The following is a 26764-nucleotide window of genomic DNA, read 5'->3' as shown; positions in this document are numbered from 1 at the left end:
GATGAATAAAAACATTTGAAATGCACCTGCCTAGATTATCCTTCCTTACCAACTTCCTATCGAACCTTTATGTATGACCGGCGTGTAGGTACGGTAAGGAACCGATCAACTGAAAGCGGGTTACTATCGCATGCATCCCCTACAAAAATGCATTTTGTTTAATATATGTTTAAATAATTCCCTCTGTCGGTGGCTGGTACGTCGCGGGCGACTGCGCACGGTTTATTGCGGGGGGGGAACAATGAACAAACGCAACGACTCTCGATCGAGGGTGGAATGAATTGCTGGTGAATTCTGGAACGATGTGATTACTGGTGCTGCGTGCATTTGGCTTATGATTGCTTCAGGTACCTGATCGGTTTTGGTAAGTACCTAAGTAGGTAAAAGGTGTCAATACTGTTTAAAATACTTAAGTGATGTACAAACAGCATGGAAGCTTGTTGGACTAATTTTTGATACTTTTGTCTTTTAAACATTCAAGCTAGGTAGTAAATTTTTAAGCAAAACGCATTTAGAGCTTTTTGCTTGAATAAGGGTATTAAGTATCCACGTAGGTACACTTATACACACAGGTATTTATGTGCTTACCTACTATTACCTAGTTACATGTTTCAAACTTATAACAACCCTCTTCACAGTTATACTTACATAGGTGCAACCGTGAACGCCATCATTCCCATATTGTCCGTTCAAACTCAAAGGCAATAACGCACCTGTCTCTAACTGCCTTCAGTGTTTAAGTGAATGGGCACTGAAATTAGTCTTAATTCGGCGCTTGCAACCCCTTGCTCCGAACCCTTACCACTTGTGTGTAGTCGGTGCAATTACTACAAAACATATGTTACAAGACAGGTGTGCTGTTTGATAGTGTTGTACTTGTACATACTAACTACGGTCGGTACAGGAGCCTTCTGACTAAGGTGTAATTCTGTACAACATAGAAACTTTCTTGGTCGCGATACTGTTTACTATGGGACCTGGAAGTATTTTCATTAACTTTAACTTTGATAAACAAGAATTTTTAAAAGTTTTAGTGTAGAAGTCACCCTCTTTCGGCTTACTATACCTACTACTTTTGCAACACCCTGTATAAATTCAGTCAATGAAGATCTTAAAGTTAGTTACTTCCGAATCAGTCCTAATACCGTTACTAAAGTCCCCAGGGGCGGGGGGGTCATGATCGCAGCTAAGAGTGAGCTCCACGCATCTCGGCGGGTGGAATATCAGTCCTCAGCCGAAGATATATGGGTGACGATTCGCTCCCCCGACACACGGCCGCGCGGTGGTTCACCTAATATCCAACTCTGTCTGCTGTACCTATGCTCCGACAAAAAAGACTTATCTTTCTCAGCGCAGTTACATAACTATCTCACGAAATTATCAGATGTTATTAGTGATAACGAAACTGATATTTTTTTGGTTGTAGGCGACTTCAACATGAGTTCCATAACGTGGTCCCCTTCGCATGATGGTTTTATACCGAGTAATTTATGTGCTGATTATATGGTAGATTTCATAGATGCTATTAATACTTGCAACCTACAGCAGTACTGTGATATCCGTAACGCGCATGGCCGTATTTTAGATCTGGTCTTGTGCACCCGTACGGTGTCGGTGCAGGCCTGTTTGGACCCGCTGGTGCCCGAGGATCCCCACCATAAGGCTCTAAATATCAATGCATCATTCGGCAACTTTAAACCGTTAGCTAGTGTTCCGCATAAACGGTATTCGTACAACCGGGGGGATTATTCGGAAATAAAGAAAATTATGAGTAAGACAGACTGGACCATGCTGTTGAGCGCACCTGATTTGAATAACGCGGTTGAAGTGTTCTATAAACTTATTTTTGATTTAAGAGATATCTACATTCCTACCCATAGTCAGTCTAGGTTAAAGTACCCGCCATGGTACAACAGCTCCCTCATAAAGATGATTAGAGAAAAGTACAAATACTTGAAAAAGTTTAAAAACTACAATAATTTATCAGATGAATCATCGTTTCGCCTTCTGAGAGACCGAGTTAATAAAACCGAGCGACATTGTTTCTCAGCCTATATTTCTAACATTGAAAATTCTATCAAAACTAACCCTAAGGCATTCTGGTCGTACTTAAAAAGTAAAAATAATAATAGTACTTTTCCCTCTTGCATGTCTCTTTTTTTTTTTATTTATTTATTTATATTTGGAAAACCAACCAGCAAAATACAAGTTTATGTTACATGGGGGTTATATGACATTTCAAGCGAATAACAGGTTTTCACATTTTTCTAATTTAGGCACTTAATTTTAACTAAGATGAAACAGTGACTTAATGACATAATACTCTTGCTGGAGTAACCTCTGACACTGGCCAGGGTATTAGTGAACTTTTTTCATCTTACTTTCAGTCAACTTTTTTGGACCACTGTAATTCTAGCATTGCTAAACAGAATTTTTTGAATAATATAGCCCCTTCTAACTCAAATTGTGACATTGGCTCAGTTGAAATCATTGAATCTGAGGTTGAGAGACTACTGCGGTCATTAGACCTGACCAAATCAGCAGGTCCTGATACCATACCAGCCGTTTTCTTAGTAAACTGTGCATCAGAGTTAAGTGTACCGGTCGCATTACTTTTTCAACGCTGTATTAATGAAGGTATTATGCCGTCCCGCTGGAAAGTCGCCTTTATTTCACCAGTACATAAAAAGGGCTCCAAAGACTGCGTCGAGCACTACAGGCCTATATCCAAACTATGTCTACTGTCTAAGATACTTGAGCGCATTATCTACACGCAGCTCTACAGCGCTCTGAAGCATACCTTTAGTCCAGCCCAACACGGTTTTCTAAAACAAAGATCCACGGTCTCCAACCTTTTAATTTTTAGTGACTTTGTTACAAGTAAGCTGAATAATGGTGATCAAGTCGACGCAGTATACACGGATTACAGCAAAGCGTTCGACCGAATAGACCATTGTTTACTCCTGAACAAGCTTCATCTTGCTGGCATTAGAGGTAATTTATTCAGATGGTTTACATCCTATGTTAGCAATAGGTCTCAGGCGGTAGTACTTAATGGTTACACTTCTGCTTGGAGAAACATCCCTTCTGGAGTACCACAGGGTTCTCTGTTAGGTCCATTGCTGTTTATTGTTTTCATCGGCGACATTGACTCCTGTTTTAAAAATTCCTCCCACTTACTTTTTGCAGACGACATGAAAGTATTTGCGGTCGTCAACAATGCTGCTGATGCCTTACGTCTCCAAGAGGATATCTGTAGACTTGACCACTATTGTGCGAGTAACAAGTTAGACCTAAATGTCGCCAAGTGCTACTGTGTTACCTTTTCTAGAAAGAGACATTTGTTCGAAGCTTCTTACACAATCAAGGGTCATAACCTAGCAAGGGCGCTCTCATCGCGTGATCTAGGTGTCACCTATGATAGCAAATTGCTATTTGACCAGCATATTGACAATATTGTTAGTAAAGCGTCCAAATCTCTTGGCTTTATCATGCGAGCCTCTAAGCCTTTCAAATCAATGAAGACTGTAAAGCTGCTGTACTGCGCGTATGTTCGAAGTCATCTTGAATATGCCAGTCAGATTTGGAACCCTCAATACGAGGTTTATATTAATAGGCTGGAGAAAATACAGAGGAAGTTCACACGCTACATCGGATTTAAATTTAAGATTCCCTACACCGACTACGAACACCGCTGTGAACGCCTCCATCTCCTTCCTCTTAAACTCCGTAGGACAGTAGCCGATGTCATTTTCTTTTTTAAAATAATTAGAGGCTACGTAGATTGTCCGGAGCTGCTTCAGATGGTAAACTTTAATGTCCCAACCAGACCATCCAGAAAATTCAAAACCCTCCACATACCCGCTTGCAGCACTAACTTCCGGCAAAACTTCTTTTCTATACGAACAAGTAATGCAATTAACAGTCTCTGCAACTCAAACGAGGTCGATATATTTGGCAGTAGTTTAGAAACGGTTAAAGCCACTTATATACGCAAATTCGTATCGTCTTTGGCGTAGCGGCAGTAGTAGTGCTATCTTATCTTTAAACCATGATGTTTTGTTTGTGTCATGTTGCTTTGTATAAATTGTTTTATGTATAAGTTCTAGTTTAGTAGGTAAGTATACATTTAGACTTGTTTTTAATATTGTAAGGTACAACCTACCACTATATTAACTGTTGATTAATTAAGTTAATTAGTTAAAATTTATATAGTGTACTAAATTACAATTTCAGTCTAATAACAGAATCAAGTTAAGTTATTGTTAGCATAATTAAGTATGAGTGTACAATCTTGTGCTCTTTATTATTAAGTTTTGTATCAGTGAAAACTGATAATTGGCTTTTAGCTATACATTTTAATTGCTATCCAACTATTAATAGCTGTAAGTTTTCCTTAAATGTAAAATAAAATAAAATAAAAATAAAATACAAAATATGGAAGGTTTTATCGATAGCACATCACTAGAGGGGTCAAATAACCCACCCCTATCAATCGTGTACTCATTAGTGCCATCAGTCCCCGTGTAAATGTATTGTTTTATTGCCACCTAAGCATTATCTTTACTGCCAGCCAATAAAATAAGCAATCATGTATCAGTCGTTTATTATAGCTATACATATTATTATACTTAACTACCAATACAAAAGGGCAGTGTAAAAAATATAATTATTTACTCAATTAACATTTTAAGATCAATGGCAAGGTGTTATAAACATTCTTGTAGTAGATTTTGTAAAAATATACACCAGTATACATTACTTAAACATATAAGTAATATTATAAACGCTACATGGTTTTTCCTTTACGACAAATAGTCAAATATACTTAAATTATTGGGTAGTTTGTCATCAGTAAGTATACCTATTGTATTAATTATTCTGCATAATATTCTAATTAAACTGCTGGATAGTACAATATCTTGGCACAAAATTAAATAGAAATGAGATATTCCTATCATACAAAAATAAAATCATAAATTCAGCCGAAAACGACCTAATTTTGACAGCTGTCAGAAATAAAAACGTAGAGCGTTGTCTATGAGTCGAGGTGCGTGACGAACCAGTTCGCGCCGTTGATCAAATTGTCCACTTCCACTGGCAGAGTCCTCAGCGAGTGGTTGTCTTCGTACATGTACAATCTGAAATAAAATTGTACAAATTAGTTTCAAATAAGTAGGTACTAGGGGGCTCATGTCACCGGATAGACTGTGTCTAGTGAGGTACAGGTACTTCTGCTTGCTAATATTGTTACGAGCGATGTTGGAAATCTTCGCTGTGTAATAGAGTGAAGACAGGAAAGCTGCGCCAATAATAACAGGAATTCTGAGAAGTACGGGTTTTGCAAAACACGGAAAAGATTTTTTTTAGGTTTTTTTCTGTCATCTGCATACATTATCTGTAAAAAGTTTCACGATAGTTTCCGCTTGAGGCGCTAGGAAACGGAACTTTTCTAACGGGTCGAAACTATTTCGACCAACTATCAAACCTGAACTAGACGTACAAAATGGAAGCACGATTCGCTTCTTTGTTACCCACACCGCTTACAAATACCGATTTTCTTACTAATATAATCCATGCTCACCTAGTCTCCACGCCGTTTGCCTTCAACCTCCTGTAGTACTCCAAGCCCTGGTAGAACGGCACCCGCTTGTCCACCGAACCCAACATCAGCGCGGTAGGAGCCTTAACCTGAATGAAAAATGTAGGTACTTTATTTATTAAATTACAGTAAAATGTTGCTGGTAAGATAGGTAGTATTGGTAGTAGTAGAGCACATTATTACATTTTGTGGGCTCTTACTCTCTATATACAATATAATAAACTTTATTTGCACAAAAACCTAAATTTCGCATATTCAAAAGGGCGGTCTTATCGCTATACCTTTTTTCACGAGGAAAGACATCTGACAGGACCCTTATTACATTCTAATAAGGTTAGTTATTGTTTGTATCAGATGTCTTTCCCCGTGAAATAAGGTATAGAAGCGTCAAATCTGTCCAGACAATCAATAATTTGTTGAACATCATGTTGAAGAAAAACACATCGGTATAGTACATTAAACTAATACAATGCTATAGTTAACCTTATGCACGTGCACTATGGGCGAGCACCGTCTCATGGCCAGGAGCTGGTCCTCCGATACTGGGCCTTTCTCTGTAAACGGGAAGCCGGCTTCTTCTGCACACCTGCGGGTTGAGGGTTAGGTTGTCAGCATTAGGTTAGGGTTTGTTAAATAAAAAAATAGTAATTTTGATTTTAACACTGGAATTTAAAAGTAATGTAAAGAATAAAACTATATAATCAGAAGACTAGCTATCATTTAATTTTGTACTATGTTAGTTAGTAAAAGCCAATACAATTTATTGCGTGTAAGAAGCAAGCAGCGTTTTGAAGCACAAATTATCAAGCTAGATTACTGCCTACCCTAAAATAACTAAACTATTTGAGGTATGATTTATAGTTTTGTCTTATAGTTGTATCGTATATTAGATATCTATTTAATTGTACCTTCACATTTATACATTTTGAAATCATAGATGTCCACACTCGTCCAAGTCTTAAATCGTTAAAAATAAAAGGGCATTTCAATAGACCAACCCATTCGGATTTCATTGCTACTAGCACCCCTTCATTATAGAATAGAATAGAATAGAATTCATTTATTCACCAGAAACAAGGTATACAGTAGTTCTTAAAGTACAGTTTATAGAGACAATCATGTTTCACCGAGCAGACGGTATGTGAAATACAATTTTAATGTAATTATAGGTACAATTTTAATTCATGCAATTTATTTATATTGATTTAATATGCTATTAAGTCAACAACAATAATAATTTATAATACTTTATGTCTATTTATAAAAGCTTAAAATACAATTTATATAATTTAATTTCATTCTCATTTCTACTAATTAATAATACAATTTAATAACACTTAGGGCGGCTTGCGTAACGTATGATAATTGTGTTTAAGGGTAAAATAAACACATTTAAGTTGTTAAATGCAATTAACGTCTTGCATAGCAAAATTTTTGTTCTTAAATACGTTTATCGAAGTGTCAAAGTTAAATAACCAAAATTGGCTGTTTAGCGCCGCTAAATACGTTTAGTGGCATTGTATCTGTCAAAAACGGCGGCAATGAAGCATGTCGTACCTATACCTAGTACCATTACAATTCCTAAGCTTGGACCATTTCCCACCACGCTGGTCCACTGAGGGTTGGTGTGTTTACATATCAAGATGTGCTTAATCTAGATATGTAGGTTTCCTCGCGATGTTTTCCTTCATTCATGGTATTGCTTGATATTGGTGAGCCACTTTTTCACTCATACTTACTTTGAGTTTTATCACAAACTGAAATGAAATTCCAACATCCGTAGGTATGCTAACGCAACGCTTTCATAGGAGAACAGAACTAGAGGGGATATGGAGAGGACAGAGGAGTTGCAGAAGAGGGAGAAATCAATTCAATTCTTATGTTGTACAGATCTTGGCATTGTTATTGTTTGTGTAGTGTCAAGTGTCACTTAGTGACAGTGTCAGTAAAATTTTGACGGCATTTGTTTCTGTTCACGCATTTTTCTAGCCGTAAACATTTAAAAACTTCAAAGTTTAGATGAAAATATGCATAGAATGAAACGTAACACATGCTAAATACGTTTAGCCATGGAAGTAATACTACAACAGGAATGCGCACTCACCAAAATGATGCAAACAAAAATAGACCTAACGAATTCACCTTAAGATTTATATTTGAAGTGAAAGAGGCCGCGAGCCGATAGAGAGGGTTACCACAGAGCCCTTCCTCTCTTTCTAACAATTGCCAGGATTTACTTGTGTAAACTTTAGTAGATTTTGTACGAAGAGAGCTATGCCAAAAAAAATATTGAATTAACTCATAGACTACTGTATATCATATCATTTTCAAGAACAAATTTATAATAAACCATTATAAAGATGTTATTTTAATGAAATATTTGGTATTTGTATGAATAATAATTTCATAAAAAATATTGGTAGTTTTTCTAAATACTTTACGACAAAACTGAAGTTGTCAAGATGACGGATGACGTTTATACTGTTGTGAGAGACGTTATGGTTAGGGTGACCATTCATCTGTACTTTTGAATCACTTTCCATTAATTAGGACCTGTTTCATTCAAATTTTTGTTTTATTTTATACCTAAGTATCATTAGGTATTATTGTGGCTGTTATCTTATAAGGCTGGTAAAGAGTTATGAGCTGTTGATTTTTTGGTACACTTTAGATTGACAGAAGTGATATTGAACATTTTTATTCTCTTTGGTTGAAACTATACCTTGTGGAGCGTATTGAAGGACAGATTTAATTTAATTTAATAAGGTACCTACTTACCCCACAGAAAATAGAATAGAATAGAATAGTAACGTGTCAATAAAAAAGATCCAATAAATACATTGTATTATACTTATTATAAAAATGTGTGTTGTTTGATTTCACTCATCTTATTATTTACGTCAATCCTAACTCTCTAATTAAAACCAGTCAATCTTAGTACAATTTGGTAAAAAGACAGATTGTTGTTGCTAGTTCAAACCTTGGGAATATCTAATTGATATGGAAAAAAAAACATATCAATATTACATTGCAGTTTGCGCTGCAACAACACATCTATACAAATTTTACCTTCACCCCATTTGTTTACTCAATTGTCATATCACCAAAATACATTCGTACCTACATTGCAATCGAATTATTCGAATAATAGGTGACTTTGAGACCATCGACACCTATTCGCGACATGATAGATTAGAAGTGATGTCTCATGAATTACCTAAAATTATGGTCACCAAAAATAGAAAGAGATGGAGGGCTCCGTGCTGACTATCTCTGTCGGCTCGTTTTTTTGGTGCAGTGCGCATTCCTGTTGTATTATTACTTCCATGCGTTTAGCTAAATTACAACTTCAAATGAGCCATGCAAGACAATACAAATTGTGTTTAGTATAAATACGTTTATTGAGATAAATGCGTTTAGCTAACTAAAATTAAAATATCTTTAAATAGGAAGTCACGCAAGCCGCCCTTAATATTAGTTAATAACTATTATCAAAAAAATCTTTAATTGCATAAAACATTTTTTCAGTCAACCACTGTTTTAGTTTTTGCTTAAAATGATTGAGTGGCAACTGCTTTATATCGTTTGGAATACGATTATAAATCTTTATGGTCATGATATGACAGTTTTTGCTGTATAATGCACTTTTATTTTTAGGTAACACAAGTCGTTCTTGGTTCCTGGTGTTAAAATTTACAACATTACCTACTTTTGTATAAAGGTTTGGGTTACTTTTGACATGTATGCCAACCTCTAGTATGTACATACAAACAAGTGTCATTATTTTTGATTTTTTGAACAGTGGCTTACATGAGTCTGTTTGTTTTTTGCCATATATTGCCCTCAAGCATTTTTTCTGCACTATAAATGCCTTATTGAAATCTGTGGAATTTCCCCAAATTAACAAACCATATCTTAGTACAGAAAGTACATAGCCGTGATATGCTGCCAATGCAACTTTTTGTCCGGATATTTTGCTTAACCTGTAGAGAGCATATACAAATCTATTTAACTTCTTACATACAATATCAATATGGGATTTCCAATTGCAGTGTCTATCAATTGTTACACCAAGAAATTTGATTGATTCAGACTCTTTTATTATTATATTTTTATGTTTTATTGTAATTTTAGCTTTTTTATTATTATAATTATAAAATTGTACATAAGTAGTTTTATCTAGGTTAACTTTAAGATTGTTCGACTGAAGCCAACCAACAACTGATTCAATAGTTAAATTAATCTCAGACTCTAATCTCTCTTTATTTGTTGAAATTAAAATAGATATGTCATCTGCAAATAATATTGTCCTATAATTTGATACATCTGGTAGATCATTAATGTACAGAAGGAATAGTATTGGCCCTAGAACACTTCCTTGAGGTACTCCAAATGTATTTTCCCTAGTCGAAGAATCAAATAATACTATTTCATCATTGACTATGCTATCAATCCGAACAAACTGCTGTCTATTCTGCAGATAGCTCTGTATCCAATCTAGAGCAGGTCCTCTGATGCCATAGTTATTACATTTATATAAAAGCGTTTTATGGTCCACAAAGTCGAATGCTTTTGACATATCAAAGAACATTACGATAGCTGGTTCACGAACATCAATTAGCTGAGAAACATCTTTTATAAGATTGTAAACAGCCAATGAGGTGGATTTCTTTTTTTGAAAACCAAATTGTTCATCGGCTATGATTTTAAATTTATCAATGAAAGCAATAAGCCTTTTCTTAAATATTTTTTCAAAAATCTTAGATATTACTGGGAGAAGCGCCACAGGTCTGTATTTACCCATGCATGTTTTATCGCCTTGTTTATGAAGTGCTTTTATCATATATAGTTTAAGTTTACTTGGAAATATTCCTTGCTCAAATGACACGTTAACCAGATGAGAGATAACTGGAGCTATTATATCAGCACTACATTTTAAAATTTTTGTAGAAAGCTCATCAGGACCAACAGAATTTGTATTTTGAAGTTGGAATATGGTTTTATACACTTCATCCGGGGATGTAGGATGTAAAAACATACTACTGTTTACAGGTTTTAATTGGTTTTGTACCTTTTCTTCATTTTTATCTATTATATCAGAATTTACACTATCTATGAAAAAAATATTAAAGCATTCTGATATTCTACTTGGATCACTTATTCATTCATTTTCTAATTTTATAGCTTTAATTGTATTGTTAACTGTTTTTTTACCATTTGTATATTCATTTATAATGTCCCAAGACTTTTTGCATTTGTTTTTTGCTTCAGATATAAGTGCGGTATTTATTCTTTTTTGAGACACATCAATACATTTTTTTAAAATTGCTGAATACCTTTTGAACTTTAGTTTATTTTTAAATGTTTTATTTTTATAATATTTAGACCTAAGTCGGCTTTTTGTTACACAAGAAATCTTTAAGCCTTTACTGATCCATGCCTTACTTTGTTTGTTTTTCTGAACTCTGACTCTAAACCTTGGAAAGCAAAGATTATACAATAATGAGTACATTGAATGAAAATTATCAAAGGCGTCATTAGCATTTTCTGTGTCCATACAATCGCTCCAAGATAAACTACCAATGCATTCACGAAACTTTCTTATGTTATCGTTGCTAAAATCGCGCTTATATGTGTAAATACATCTTATTGGTTCACTGGTATCTTGGGGAATATTTAATATTTGACCAGTGTTATGGTCTGATAATCCAAGCTCAAGAACAAGAGCAGTAGCATCTGTGAGGTTACTAGCAATGTGATCCAAGCATGCATCCTGTCGTGTTGGAGTTGTTATGTGAGAAATTATGTTATAGTTTAAGAGGATTGATTTAAATGTATCGGATTTTTCATTTGATTTAATAGTATCTATATTAAAGTCACCTAAAATTACAAGTTTTCTACAGGATTTAATGGTAAGATTATGTAATATTTTGTTTATTGAATCAAAGAAAACATTTACGTCAGAGTCTGGTGTCCTGTAAACACAGATAATTATAATTTTTTGCTGTGTTAGCTCTATACCACAGCATTCAAAAGATCTTTCTTGGGCATAGTTTTCTAGTTCAGGAAGAACCTTATAATCAATTGTTTTTTTTACGAAAATACAAACTCCTCCTCGTTTCTTTTTGTTACGAACATCCCGGCAGAAATAATTACCTAAATTGTAGTTGTTTAAGTGAAGATTTAGATGTTCATTCCAACACAGGGTCAAAAAAAAACACCAATACTCACGTATCAGGATTATCGGCATAATTGATTTTAGTGGCGATGTCTATAAGCGGATTCCTCATGGCCACAGCTTTGAACATCCCCGGGTATTGCCCGGCCAAATGAGCGGTAATGAAACCGCCATAACTGCCTCCGTATAAGAAGACTTGTCCGTCGAGTCTCGCGTCTCTTTCTTTAGCGGTGGTTAGAGCGAGAAGGCAGTCTCGAACGTCATTGGTCCCCGCGTGGCCAATCAGAGAGTGGATACTCGCGTCGCCTTGGCCGAGCGAGCCGCGGTAGTTTAGTTTGATTGTAGCGAATCCTAGGGAGTTGATTGGCTGGTTTTATGGACTGCTTTTGTAGGGGTGGGAAATTTTAGTAGGAGTTTTTTCATGTGAACGAAACTATAATAACGTCCATGAGATATGAAGATATATTATCATAAGAAATGAGTTGCAGCTAGGCCAAGCCTCGGTAAAACACTAACAAGAAGAACCTATATTTTGTTTTATGCTTCATCTAAAAATACAAAGAAAATATTTTTTCTGTGTAACATTACCTATTGAGTAATATACGTTATTAGACAAAACTATAGTACAGAGTAATCAAAAAAAGATGAACGCCTGCCTGTGGAAACCACATTATATTAAATTGAACTACATGTTGTACACTACGAGTCAGAAACAAATAAAATCACCCGCCATTAATATATTGCCATAATTGATTGTTTTTATCGCTACAGCAGATAAAAGTTTGCCAGGACAAATACCAAAAAGCAACTAAACCTGAACTAAGAACATGCACAAAGAAGAAACATCAACCGCTAAAGCGTTGCATTTGCAGCGCAACCATTAAACGGCACAGAAGCATCGAGCGCTACAAAATAACATGCACACAGATTATCCTCAGCAAAAACTCACCAATCCGGTATATCACTAGTACTGAACATAGACGCGACATCTATAACCGGATTCCTGGCTACCACCGCTTTATAAACTTCAGGGTACTGGCCGCTCAGATGCGCGACTAAGAAACCCCCGTGCGATCCGCCATAGAGGAATAACCTCTTTGGATCGTTGTTGAACTTTTTGACAGTTTGGTCTGTGGCGTATTTGCAGTCTGTGACGTCGGCACTGCCTACTCTGGACAGAAGGAAGTCTACCGAGGCTTGTCCTGTGCCGGTAGAGCCGCGGTAGTTGATGGATAGGGACGCGAAGCCTGCAACGGTGTTAGTGGAATGGTGAGAGGGGGCTTGGAGGTTATATTTTGTGAAAACATAGAATTGGTAAAAAATACCGGGATCTAAATGAGTATGGGGTAAAATGTAAAAGCCCAATACTAAACATGAAAGTTCAGTACAGTACAGCATAATAGCTTCAGTTCATGAGCTTGAGACATTCTATTGAAATTAATGATGTTTTGTTTTTAAATAGATGTTGTCTTTAGTGGGACCCCCATTGACAGCGCTTACCATATTTTTTACACGTGTCTAATGTTTATTGTAGGGTCGTAAGAGTCTCGAACGCCTTACACAAATTCATTCACATCCCTCTTCCTCCTATCACTCACTCTACTCCAATAGTCTATGGTCAACACACAGAGTATGACTGTTGGATAAATATATTTAATAAAATAAATATTATATAGGTTTTTGCTCACGTGAAGGTTCAAGGTCCAAAGCTCGGCGTGGAGGGCCCTCCCGATGCTTGAGTAATCCGTTTTAATCTTGAGGTTCTCACACACAAAATCACATGTCCACTTATAATCGTATACACAAATATAATGCCTAATAGCAGCTGGTAATATTTAACCGAAAATACAAATATTGCGAATATCGAGACCGCGCCGAAATACAAGAGCAGATAACCCGACGAGAGGCTGCCAACGACTGAGTAGACTGTCAAAAATAAAAGAACCTACCCACATACAAATATAAGAACCTACCCACATACAATTATTAAAGTGTTCGTCGGTACCGAACATTCTCCCGCCTAAGCAGTAACCGCTGCTTAAAAATAAATAAGTATACAAGTATATACGTACAACCGATTTTTTTTTGTAATTAGTCTAAAGGCAGTCTAGATAGCCTACCTATTGCCCGCTTGAGCGTTGCTCCATTTGCAACCCGAATATCCGCTAATCTGACCACACCATCCGATCCTGGGTAGAGTTTAATTATCCGACCGCGATTCCACTGAAGAGGAGGGACGTTGTCCTCTTTCTGCAGAACTAAATCACCTTCCTTAGGAGGAGAGGTGGAGTCCGTCCATTTGACCCGCTGTTGCAAAGTGTGAAGATATTCTAAGTGCCACCGATGCCAAAAACTTTGTGAAATTTGCTGTAACAGCTGAAACCGACTTAATCTATTCACCTTCACATCTTGCAACGGATACTCCGGTAGAGCATCCAGCGGGTGACCGATAAGAAAATGACCAGGGGTCAATACCTCCAGATCATGAGGGCTTGAGGAGATGGGACACAAAGGTCTAGAGTTCAGTACGGCCTCAATTTTGCAGAAAACCGTGCTAAGTTCCTCAAAAGTTAATTTTGTTTCCCCTATGCACCGTTTTAAATGAGTTTTCGCCGATTTAACCGCAGCCTCAAACAAACCACCCCATGATGGACAAGCTGGAGGATCAAAAATCCAAGTAATACCGCGCTTGGACATATTATGACCGATATAATTTTGATTTTGTTCCAAAAAACGATAAACTTCCCTTAAATAATTATCAGCACCCTTATAATGAGTGCCACAGTCCGACCGAATAAGGGAGGGCAAGCCGCGCCTTGACACAAGCCGAGACAAGGCGGCAATAAAAGCCTCAGTAGATAGTTCCGAAACCAACTCCAGGTGAACCGATTTTGTGGCCAGACACACGAACACGCATAAGTATGCTTTGGTGATTTTCGGATTCCGTAACTTATGTGTTTTGACCTGGAAAGGTCCAGCAAAATCCGTACCGATACCTTGAAAAGGTCTAGCCGAAGTAACGCGATCACGAGGCAAATTACCCATCAATGGCTGAGTCGTCAGGCCTTTCAATTTGTAACATTGAATGCACTTAAAAGTGACATTCCTGACAGCTCTCCTAGCTGAAAGTACCCAAAAATTCCGTTGTAATATAGCCGTAAGAGCATTTGGTCCCGCATGACAATTTTTCAAATGCAAATCCAAAATTAAAAGTTTTACGAAATGTCCCGATTTTGGCAGAAGCAAGGGATGTTTTGCTTCTAATCCGATCTCCGCATTTTGGAGCCGACCGCCAACGCGCAACAGTCCACGAGAGTCTACGAATGGAGTAAGACTCCTTAAATTGCCTCTGATCTGCTCGCCGTTACCTAGAGCTTCAATTTCCGAACCGAAATGTTTCTTTTGAATCAAACTGACCCAACAAAGTAAGGATTCTTTCCTTTCTGTCACCGTTAAATATTGCTTTGAAATCCGATTATTTTTATTTTTACAATTATGAATAAATCTCCGAATCCAACCTGTAGCCGATATTAATTTATCAAGTGAACTATATCTATCTAAAATCCACTCAAATTCCGAATCCGATTCCGTTTTAGTAACTGCACAACATCTAATACCAGGCAGTTCCGAAGGCCTCTCCACCTCGCGAGAGGGCCAGGCGGACTCATGTTGAGTAAGCCAGGCAGGTTCCCACCACAATGGATGAGAAAGTAACGTTGAAGCCGATGACCCGCGTGAAGCGACGTCTGCCGGATTCAAATTGCCAGGTACATGTCGCCAGGTGATAGTAAACGCAGAATTTTGAATTTGTGAAACTCTGTTAGCCTCGTATAAAGAATCATACTGTCGGTCCATCCAACTATCTCCTCAAATTCAACGGATCTTTGAAGACAAAGACTCACATGATTGAGAAGCTTAACCAGTAGCACGGCTCCACACAACTCCAATTTAGGAATGGTGGGACGTGTCCTGAGAGGGGCGACCTTGCTCTTAGCCATGAGCAAGTGTACCGACACCGAGCCGTCTTGGTTACTTGATCGCAAATAAACCACTGCCGCAAAACCTAACTCCGAAGCATCACAGAACCCATGTAATGAGTAGCTGCTTGCAGGCTTAGTCATAGTACATCGAGGAATAGCCAACCTTTTAAGGTTAACCAAGTCTTCCCGAAACGCTTGCCACTCACGCAACAAATCCGAAGGTAAAGGATCATTCCAATCGAGCTTGTTTAGCCAAAAACGCTGCAGTAAACATTTAACCCAATACACTACTGGGCAAATCCAACCCTTAGGGTCAAATATCCGGGCAACTACAGATAAAATAGATCGTTTAGTGTCCGAACTCGATGCACCAAGATTTAGTTTATAAGAAAAGACATCTCGAACCGGATCATACAAAACGCCGAGAACCGCAACCGTATGGGGATTTTCCGAATTTTCAAATAAGAGAGGTAATTGTTTATGATCATCAGGTAAACCTTGTAGAATTGCTGAGCTATTTGAAATCCATTTACGGAGCTCATAACCACCCGATTTCATTAAAGTAATGAGTTCTTGCTGAAGGCTCAACGCATCAGATTCCGAATCCGTACCAGTGATTATGTCATCTACGTACACATCTGTTCTTAAAACCGCTGCCGCACGAGGAAGGCTTTCACGCTCTTGCTCGGCGAGCTCCAAGATTGTTCGATTAGCAATGTACGGGCTACACCGCAACCCGTAAGTGTTAGTACACAACTCATATGTGAGGAGAGGCTGATCAGGAGACTCCCGCCATAATATAAGTTGGTACTTCCGATCCGATTCGTCTATTACCGTTTGCCGAAACATTTGTTTGACGTCACAAATGAAAATAATTTTATGTCTCCGAAAATTTAATAAAATGTCCGTTATGTCCCTTTGTAATTTGGGACCAGTGTGAAGACACTGATTCAATGATACGCCCGTAGATGTGACGCAACTGCCATTAAAAACCACCCGAATTTTGGGCACGTCACCCGAATATTTAAAAACCGCATGATGTGGGATAAAAAAGTGTTCCTCGCCCGATCCACAATTAAATTCTGAAACCGACACATGTCCCAGTTCTTCATACTCCCGCATAAAACTGATGTACTCCTTTCTTAAGACCGAATTTTTCATAAGCCGCATTTTACGGCATGAAATTGTTTCTCGGCTATGTAACGAGACTCACCTAACACTGTCAAAGTCAAAGTCAAAGTCAAAATTTTTTATTCATCGTACAAATATAAAATTTTCTGATGAACGTCAATTTTTACAAATTACTCTCCGTTCGGATAAGGGGGGGCTCTTTCTGTCTAAGGAGAAGAACGGAGGCAAGAAACTCCTGAGCCATCTTTTCAAAAAAAGACTTAAAACTAGTTGGTATACAATACATATAAGCTTAATAATAATTATTATAATAATATGAGCAGAGCTAACTACTTATCACAGCCATGCATTAACGTCCTCTAAGTAATCATCAATTTTATAATAAGCTTTTTTACTGAGTTTCTCTTTAATGTAACACTTAAACTTATTCTCTGGCATTTGAGCAACTTCTGTTGGAAGCTTATTATAAAATCTAATACAGTACCCTAAAAACGATTTATTAACTTTCGCCAGACGCATCGCTGGAAAAGCCAGCTTACGCTTGTTCCTAGTATTAATGTCATGATTACTGCCAATTGTATCAAAAGTGGAAATATTCTTTCGTACATACATTAAATTGGCAAAAATGAACTGACATGGAACTGTAAGGATGTTAATTTCTTTAAATAGTTCTCTCAATGAATCCCTGGAACCAAGTTTGTATATAGAGCGGATGGCTCTTTTCTGTAATACAAATATAGTTTCAATATCAGCGGCTCTACCCCAAAGCAAAATGCCATACGACAATAAGCTGTGGAAATAACTAAAGTAAACTAATCTGGCGGTTTCAACGTCGGTCAGTTGTCTAATTTTCCGTACAGCAAAAGCTGCGGAGCTCAACCTTCCAGCCAATTTGGCAATGTGAGGTCCCCACTGCAACTTTGAATCTATGGTCATACCAAGAAAGACAGTATCATTAACTAGGTCCAATTTATTCCCATCTAGAATAATGTTAGTATCGCATTGTCTAACATTCGGCAGTGTAAATTTAATACATTTCGTTTTCTTAGAATTCAATAAAAGATTATTTACGGTAAACCAATCGTGTATGTCAGATAGAATAGAATTAATTTCATAAAAATTATTTTCACTTCTTTTAACTTTAAAAAGCAAAGAAGTATCGTCAGCAAATAAAACTATATTAGTCAATTTTTCAACCATAAAAGGCAAGTCATTAATATAAATGAGGAATAAAAATGGTCCTAGAATAGATCCTTGAGGGACGCCTATCTTTACATGAGCCCCCTGTGATTTAGTATTGTTAATATCGACCCTTTGTTGCCTCTTGTCTAAATATGAAGCTATCAAATCTAAAGCATTTCCTCCTATTCCATAGTATTTCAGTTTCGAAATTAAAGTCCGATGGTCTACACAATCAAACGCCTTCGACAGATCACAGAAGACTCCAATAGCATCGTGATGGTCTTCCCAGGCGTCAAATATGTGCTTAATTAACGCAGTACCGGCATCGGTTGTTGATTTGCCTTTTGTAAAACCATACTGCTGGCTATGAAACAATCGAGCTTCATTGAAATGCAAAAGCATCTGATTGAGTATGACCCTCTCAAATATTTTACTCAAAACTGGAAGAACCGAGACAGGTCTGAAATTTGCAGGGTCCTCCATATCCCCACTCTTGAACAGAGGTATAATTTTACTCAATTTCATAAGATCTGGGAACACACCTTCAGCGATACATTTATTAAAAATGTTAGCCAAAATTGGGGCGATTTTATTAATAATAGAAAGAACAAATTTAACTGACATTCCCCACAAGTCTTCAGTTTTCTTCATATTTAAGGACTTAAATGTTTTTATAATAGTTAATGTATTAATATATCTGAATTTAAATTCCTTATCGGTTGAAGGTGCGTTCTCCTTCATCAGGGTTTCAGCTAATGTAGCTGAAGAATCTAGGTTGCAAGTAGTTTCTAAAGGAATGTTCGTAAAAAACTCTTCAAAGACTCTCGCCACCTCGTCATTTGATGTTATTATGTCATTGCCTACCTTCAAAGATAAATTAGTCTCGCGTGTTCGATTCTTCCCCGTTTCGTTATTAATAATATTCCAAATGGCCTTAGATTTGTTAGCCGAGTCTTTAATCTTGTTATTAATAAAAATTGTCTTCGCACAGTGACAGACACATTTGTACATTTTGCTATATTTCTTCACATAAGATTGAAAGTCAGGGCGGAGTATGAATGTTTTCATCTCATACAGATCATATAATGTCGCCCTGCTTTTGCGAATACCATCTGTAGCCCAGTCACAAAATTTAATTTTATTGTCTATCAAAACTTCCTTCGTTTCAAAATTACTCTCAAACTCATCAGCTATTATCTTAAATAAGTTAGTATACATCTCATTAGAATTGCAATCTACTTTAACCTTCGGAAGTTTTTCGTCTAGTTTCTTCAAGTAATTGTCTATTTTCTTTGTAGTAATCGGTCTGCATCTCACCTTAGTTTTATTTGTCTTGTCAGTGTTTACTAAGGTAATGGTCTGCCCACTGTGGTCTGACCTCAGACAATTTATCACACTACTGTCTTTAAACTCACAGTTACAGAATATGTTATCTAGACAAGTGGCCGACGTGGATGTAATTCTAGTTGGTTCCAGAAAGACATTAAAAAGATTAAATGATTTAAAAAGTAACAGTAATTTCGACCTATTAGGAGAGTCACCCAATAGGTCAACATTAAAGTCACCACACACTATTACTTCCTTTTTACTATTGGAAGCTAACCTTAGAACATCCTCCATGACAGTCTCAAAGGTAATGAAATCACCAGTAGGTGGCCTGTAGGTACATACTATTATATACTTGTTTAGCTCTGCACATGAAATTTCTATATGGTGTTTAACAGAAAGAGCAACTATGTCCTTTCGTTCTTTACATTTACAATTTTCTTTAAGAAATATAAGTGACCCGCCATGCTCGTTGCACTTTCTGTTAAAACAGCTTATAAGTTTGTAATTTTTCAATTGGAACATCATTTTATTCTCGTCTAACCAATGTTCTGTGATACATAAACAATCAATGTTAAATTTTTCCGAAAATAGTTCTATTTCTAACAATTTAGAAGAAAGACTCTGAATATTCTGATGTACTAATTTAAATTCATTCTTAAATGTCTTGTCCTTTAATAGTTTTGAGCCGAGAGAGCAGTGAACTGAATCAATCTTTATATCAACGCTATGATGCTCTCCCGTTGTCTGAGAATCTAATTTAAATCTACTGTACTATTACTATTATCAGTATTACTACTGACGGTGTCAATAGGGACACAAGTTTTCTTCGTTATAATGCTTATAACTGAGTTAATAAGATGAGCTACTTCTGTAGCTAGACGTCGTTTCTGATTTGAGGACAAAAATAAACTGTTCCAAGTCAACTTAAAATTATCTACGTACAAATTAGTATCAAAGAAATTGATACAATCAGATTTACAACATGCATTGTACATTGTTTTATTGAGGCTACATGTCATATAATTGCATTTGTCAGGCAGTGTGCATGAGTAAGGAAATGCACAAACAAATACATGTTTTGTAGGAAGGCCTTCTAATATAGCAAAACTTCTATGTATGTCAGACTTTGACACCCCTAAACTATTTCCCACCATAATAAATATAGTTGTTTTGTCAGTGTGTGACCTCTCTGAAATCAATTCAACTATTTGTCCGAATGTAAGTTCTGGGTAACAATAATTAACAACTTTTCCATTTACATGATTACCCAACATGTGCCCGAAATCCTTGCCAAGCCTATCGGAATATATAACTGTGCTGTAATCCTCGCTTGAATTGCTACTACTTGTAGTAAGCCTTGTCAAGGAAGTGGGTGACATCTTAGGTAACTGCTTATTACCTACTATTCTACTAGCTGCCTGAGCATAGGTGGGTTTCCTATGAAATTTCTTAGTGGAGGCCTGAAAAACATCTGCTGCCGCCGATCCGCTCTGGATGACCTCTGAGGATGGCGCGGCCGTCGGGAGGCTGGTGGTGGCCGCCAGGAGTCTGGTGGTGGCCCTCGGGAGAATGGTGGTGGTCCCCGAGAGTCCGGTGGTGGTCCTCGAGAGACCAGTGGTGAGTCCAGTGGTGGCCATCGGGATGCTGGTGGTGGCCATCGGGATGCTGGTGGTGGCCGCCAGGAGTCTGGTGGTGGCCCCCGGGAGGATGGTGGTGGTCCCCGAGAGTCCGGTGGTGGTCCTCGAGAGACCAGTGGTGAGTTCAGTGGTGGCCGACGGGATGCTATTTGTGGCCTCCGAGGTGGTGGTGGTGGCCTCCGGAGATGCGGTGGAGGCTTCAGCAGGTGAAGACTTCTCCGGCAGCATCCCAACCCGAACTAAGCCCACACTTCTCAGCACCAGCAGCTGGTTTTCATACTCCACAGTTCTCTGGTCTAGGGCAGACTTCAATGTGGCCAGCCTAGACTGTAGCATAGCCATGTTGAACTCGCACTCTTGGTTGTTGTCTGCGAGTTTCTGGTTGTAGTCCGACATCTCTTCTTCATATTTATTCACTAGTAGTTGTAGTCTCACTCTATCCTTTTTCAATGGAAGGTACGTCTTATGCTTTTTCAATGCTCGCTCAGACTTCCTAATATATTTATTTATTTTAATATATTTTTTAAGCCTGTTTGCACCTTTGATATTAATTGATTTTCTTGGAGTGGTGAGGTCTATTGTTGGCATAGGGGTGTGATGTAGGGTGACTAATTCATCGTACAATGCCATTGTCTTATTTGTTTCTTCGCTTGCATGTGCTTCATTTATTTGCTGGATTTCTGTGTGTGCTTCAGCCAGTTGATGCTCCAGGCTGCAGATCTTTGTCAAGGCAGCTTCATATAAATCCTGACACTCTGTGTTTGATCTCAGTACAATCTCCAGCTCATCACATTTGCCTTGTAAGTCTTGGTATTGGATGTCCATTTCAGCGATGACATTCTTTAAGTCGGTGTTCTTTTTCAAAAGGGAATCAAATTCCTTTTCGTTGTCCTCCCGCTCTGCCATCAGTTGGCTTGAGAGGTCACGAGACGCCTTGAGATCCTCCAAAGCTGTCCTCAGCTGGATCTCCAGGTCACGGCTCTGCACCTTCCGGGTTGTCATCCTCGACATATCTGAAACCACCCGGGGTTACCCGTTAGTATCTTGATAGGTAGAACCGAGAAGATGATTATCCAAGACACAAAATAACCCTCTTTAGGTATAACTTGATCAAACCAGATACCAATAGGTTATAATAATTATTAAGTAAGTATATTGTAAGTCTATGTAAAAATGATCAAAAGGTAACTTATTTGTTAGTTATCATAAACAATGTAGTCATGAACACAAACTATAGGTGGGGAGGGAGTAATATGCATAATATGTTACTTTAATGAATAGGTACTCAGTGGTATTATTGACTTAGAATTATGTAAACTTTAAGCCAAAACACAATCACTTGATCATTATTCAATGAAGTACTAATAGCAATTAAGTAGGTGGAGACTATGATATAGTAAGAATAGGGAATAAGGGATACAAAAGCTAATAGAAAGTTTGAAAATTAGAAATGAAAACAACAAAGTTTGAAAATGACAAAGTCTAAAAGGGGGTTAAGGAAGTGTGAAAAACATTTCACGTATGCAGCAAACTAATGAATAATGATTAAATAATTTAGTGATTATGATTTTAAATGAGTAATACTAGTAAAAATATGTAATTTTTACAATACTCCCCTGATAGATATCCGTTGGCAAATTCGAACTTTGACAGGTGCCGCTGCTTCAAATATCCGAGTCCCGTAAGTGTTTTATTCCAGGGTTTGAAGGCTTGTCTTCATTTGCACAGCTGTATAACACTATATTCTTTAAGTTAACACTAGTTTTATACGTAATTAGACATTAAATTTAGTAATATTAAAATAAATTAAATCAGCTGTTTTTTTGACACCCGGTTCGTAGGGTTGCCAGGGAAAAAAAACACTGGACGCGAGGAAACAAATAAAAGTCGAGTAGAGAACCGACCGTCTGATAGCCGATGTGTATTTTGCTTATAAAGCTGTTCACACTCCTCATCAGCTGGGGTGATCTGTGAAACCGATGGAGGCTCCTCAACCTCCCAAAACCTTTGCAAAGCATCCGAAAGTGATAAAGCAAAAACATCACCTGCCGGCTCCGAAGCTACGTCAAACGAATGATCAATAGGTCCCAATAAAATGCAACCAAATACCGAACCATACGCCGCCAAACCGTTTGTACCCAAAGTAATTCTATCACCACCGACCAGTGAACCGTAAACATCCGAACCGAGTAATAACTCAACTGGTTTGGACTTATGAAACTCTGGATCAGCTAAGAACAGTCCTTCACACAAACTTAATACCGATTCATTTAAATTAAATGTTGGCTGATTACCGACAAGATTCCGTAAACAAGTAACCGGAGTGGAAATAACCGGAAACCGCTTTCCCGAAGGTGAAAATGAAACACAAGACCGACCGAAAATATTACCGAGTTCTAATCCTCCTACCCCTCTCACCAGCTCATCCGTAGGTTCTAACATTAATCCTAACTTCCTAGCTAAATTTAAGGTTATAAGAGAGCCTTGGGATCCTGCATCTAATAAAGCCCGAATTTCAACAAAATCATCCAAGTTATCACCATGCACTCTTACAATAGCCGTAGGAAGTAAAATAGTTTTATGTTGAACAGGTGATTGCAATGGGTAGGTAGGAGCCGTATCCTATTGTCGATCATTATAAGATCGCTGCGGCGCCTCACGTTCGCACCGCTGATCCCTTCGACCATCACCGTCACGCTGAGGGTGATGAGAATAACCGTTGCCGCCCACTTGAGCCACACGACGCGGGCTCCACTGGTCGTTCCTCCGACGCTCCGGGGACGCGGCGCGAGCCGGTGACATCCGAGGTGAACGGGTTCGATTCCCGCCGCCGCCGCGACGATAAAACTCCGCGCTCCCGCCCGCACGCGGCGGCGAGCGTCTGTCCGATGTACCATTATTCACACGAGGCTGTGCAGTGCCTACCCGATTGAAACACAGCAATGGATGGTGCTTCTGGCTACCACATCCATCGCATTGCGGCACCTGGCGGCAGTCACGGTAGTGATGACTAGCTAAACAGAAATAACATAGCCGCTTCCGAGTAACAAATTCCTTCCGAGCTACGGGTGTAAGTTCCCTGAACCGTGAACATCTATTCAACACCGAGTGCGACGACTCACCACAGTAAGCGCAGCACGGGACTTGCGCTGCCGCAACCGCATAATTTTGGTGGCGCCGTGGAGGGCGCTGGTCCTCGCGATTATTATGAGAAACAAATTCTCTCTTGGTACTCTCCAATAACCGACATTCTGTTTCTAAAAATTCTACCAACTCCGAGAATGTTGGTATAACATCTGTTTCCGTACCGTATTTTTGTTCGAACCGAGTTTTAATTGATGGCGGCAATTTAGTACTAGCAATATACAGTAGCAAAAAGGACCATTCAGCTACAGGGAATCCCAAACGTTCCAGCGAGTTTGTTGCCATAATTAATGGATTTAAAAATTGCGATCGCAATCCGATTAAATTTGACGAAATAATTGGCAAGTTCATAATTTGACCGACATGAACGTCCGCTAGATGGCGGGAATTTTGGTATCTCCGCATCAAAAGGTCACGAGCTGTTTTATAACCAGCATCCGATATTTTAATATGTTGAATTAGCCCGCGAGCCTCACCAGAAATGCATGACATTAAATAAGCTAGTTTCTGTGAGGGTGACAAATCCGTACGATTATCTACCAAGCTGTCAAATAAATTATTAAATCCGACCCATTGATCTAAATCACCCGTAAAAATAGGTAACTGCAGGGTAGGTAATCTCGACACCAAAGCCTCTGAGTCGAACCTGTGTCCGTCTGACCGCGGCTCCGACTCGTCCGTGGAACCGCTCGTGCTCCGGCGTTGTTTTAATTTTTCATACATTAATTTGTCAAAAGCTTCTAATGCCCTCACATACTCCTTACGTGCGCTTACTCCGCTTCTAAAATTAGATTTTCCGAACTATTTTCCGGGTCCGCGAGTTCAGTTATTCGTTGATATGAAGCTTCTAAACTCGTAAATTCCGTATTAACCGTTAACAGTCGAACAGAGACACGGTTGACATGTTCAGGTCGATCCAGCAAGTCAGCACTGTCAATAAGCCATTGAAGTTTTACTTTAAATACCGAAAATGATGCTCTCAAAGCCATATTACAATCTTAAATAATAAACAATGCAACAATACCGAACTCGATGGTCGGTTATGAATATCACCTTACTTTATAACGTCAATATTTACTAACTCCTGAAATTTATTCAAATAAAACTTTATCCCGTATTATAAGTATAATATTTACTATGAAATTAACCAGTTATCTTTAATCAAAAAAAGCTATAGTTACTAAGAAATCGAATTTACAAAGTGACTAAACCAACCGCCATTTAAATTCACAATAATATTAACTACACTTCAATATTACAGCCGTAAATTATTCAACATAAAGTAACTAGGTACTTTCTCAGGTCGAATCACCAAATCACCGACCAAATCTCACCACAGCAATACTGCACGATTAGTTAATAAATAGGTAAGTATGTTTAACTTAAAAGATAAATGATTCAACGCCCATAGCGAGCTGAGACAATATGGTAATTACTAACGTGAGACGTAATTGTACCTACCGAATATCTGAGTTACAATAATAATCAAATTATAGCCGTAAAGTTAAGTAGTTAGCTACCGTAGCTACCGTAGTACCTACCGTACGAAAACCAACACAAATATAAGTATTGACCGAACCGAAATAAATATACCTATACTTAGTACAATAGAAACTGTATTCCGAAAGTAAAATTATTACGTAAACAATATGCAATGAAGGTAACCGAATTGATAACGCCGCCCTGAGCTAACCTCAAAAACTTACGTAACACGAAAACCTAATAATATAGCCGTATTAAAACCACGCTCTGCTACCAAAATGTTGGATAAATATATTTAATAAAATAAATATTATATAGGTTTTTGCTCACGTGAAGGTTCAAGGTCCAAAGCTCGGCGTGGAGGGCCCTCCCGATGCTTGAGTAATCCGTTTTAATCTTGAGGTTCTCACACACAAAATCACATGTCCACTTATAATCGTATACACAAATATAATGCCTAATAGCAGCTGGTAATATTTAACCGAAAATACAAATATTGCGAATATCGAGACCGCGCCGAAATACAAGAGCAGATAACCCGACGAGAGGCTGCCAACGACTGAGTAGACTGTCAAAAATAAAAGAACCTACCCACATACAAATATAAGAACCTACCCACATACAATTATTAAAGTGTTCGTCGGTACCGAACAATGACATACCGAGCATGGCGAAGAGAGCGGCCTCCACAGAGTATGTGTTGGTGAAGTTGCCGTGCGGGCCGCCGTGGGGCCACAGAATGAGCGGCAGGTTGTCGCCTTTAGGAGCCATGTAGATCGCTGAGAACGACTCTGGAATAAAAGGGAGTGTTTTTTAGTAGTGGCAAATGAATTGGATCTCAGAATAATCAGCACAATGTGCAACATTTCTATTTGATTCAATTTCAAAAGACCGGGCAGCGTAATTGCGAACACTTTCCGGTTTCTGGACATTTGGTAGGTAGCTGGTTCTGATTGTATGAGTAAGGACGAGGATAAAGTGTTGTGGCACTTGCAACAAGAGGCCCATGGCCAATTGGCCAGCAGTGGACGATTACAGGCTGATGATTTGGCTCTCTTTTGTGGAAGTTGTGTACTTAACCCAACTGTGATGTTGACCT

The 26764-nt window shown here is 38.1% G+C and overlaps 1 protein-coding gene across 1 annotated transcript in view; it reads right to left on the bottom strand.

The window, feature by feature from the left end:
- Positions 1-4589: 4589 nt before the first annotated feature.
- Positions 4590-26764, bottom strand: part of LOC105388523 (acylamino-acid-releasing enzyme) — a 29099-nt gene continuing 6924 nt past the window's right edge. The window contains exons 11-15 of the mRNA XM_048626686.1: positions 26328-26456; positions 12730-13027; positions 6086-6188; positions 5585-5691; positions 4590-5141 (exon numbers count right to left, since the gene is read on the bottom strand). Of these exons, the coding sequence (XP_048482643.1) occupies positions 5039-5141; positions 5585-5691; positions 6086-6188; positions 12730-13027; positions 26328-26456 (740 nt within the window). The 3' untranslated portion in view covers positions 4590-5038. The remainder of the gene's footprint in view (positions 5142-5584; positions 5692-6085; positions 6189-12729; positions 13028-26327; positions 26457-26764) is intronic.

Source organism: Plutella xylostella, chromosome 17, assembly GCF_932276165.1.
Source record: "Plutella xylostella chromosome 17, ilPluXylo3.1, whole genome shotgun sequence".
NCBI classification, from domain to species: Eukaryota; Metazoa; Arthropoda; class Insecta; order Lepidoptera; family Plutellidae; genus Plutella; species Plutella xylostella.
Note: the sequence above shows the minus strand (reverse complement) of the source record. Positions and strands in the feature narration are given on the sequence as shown.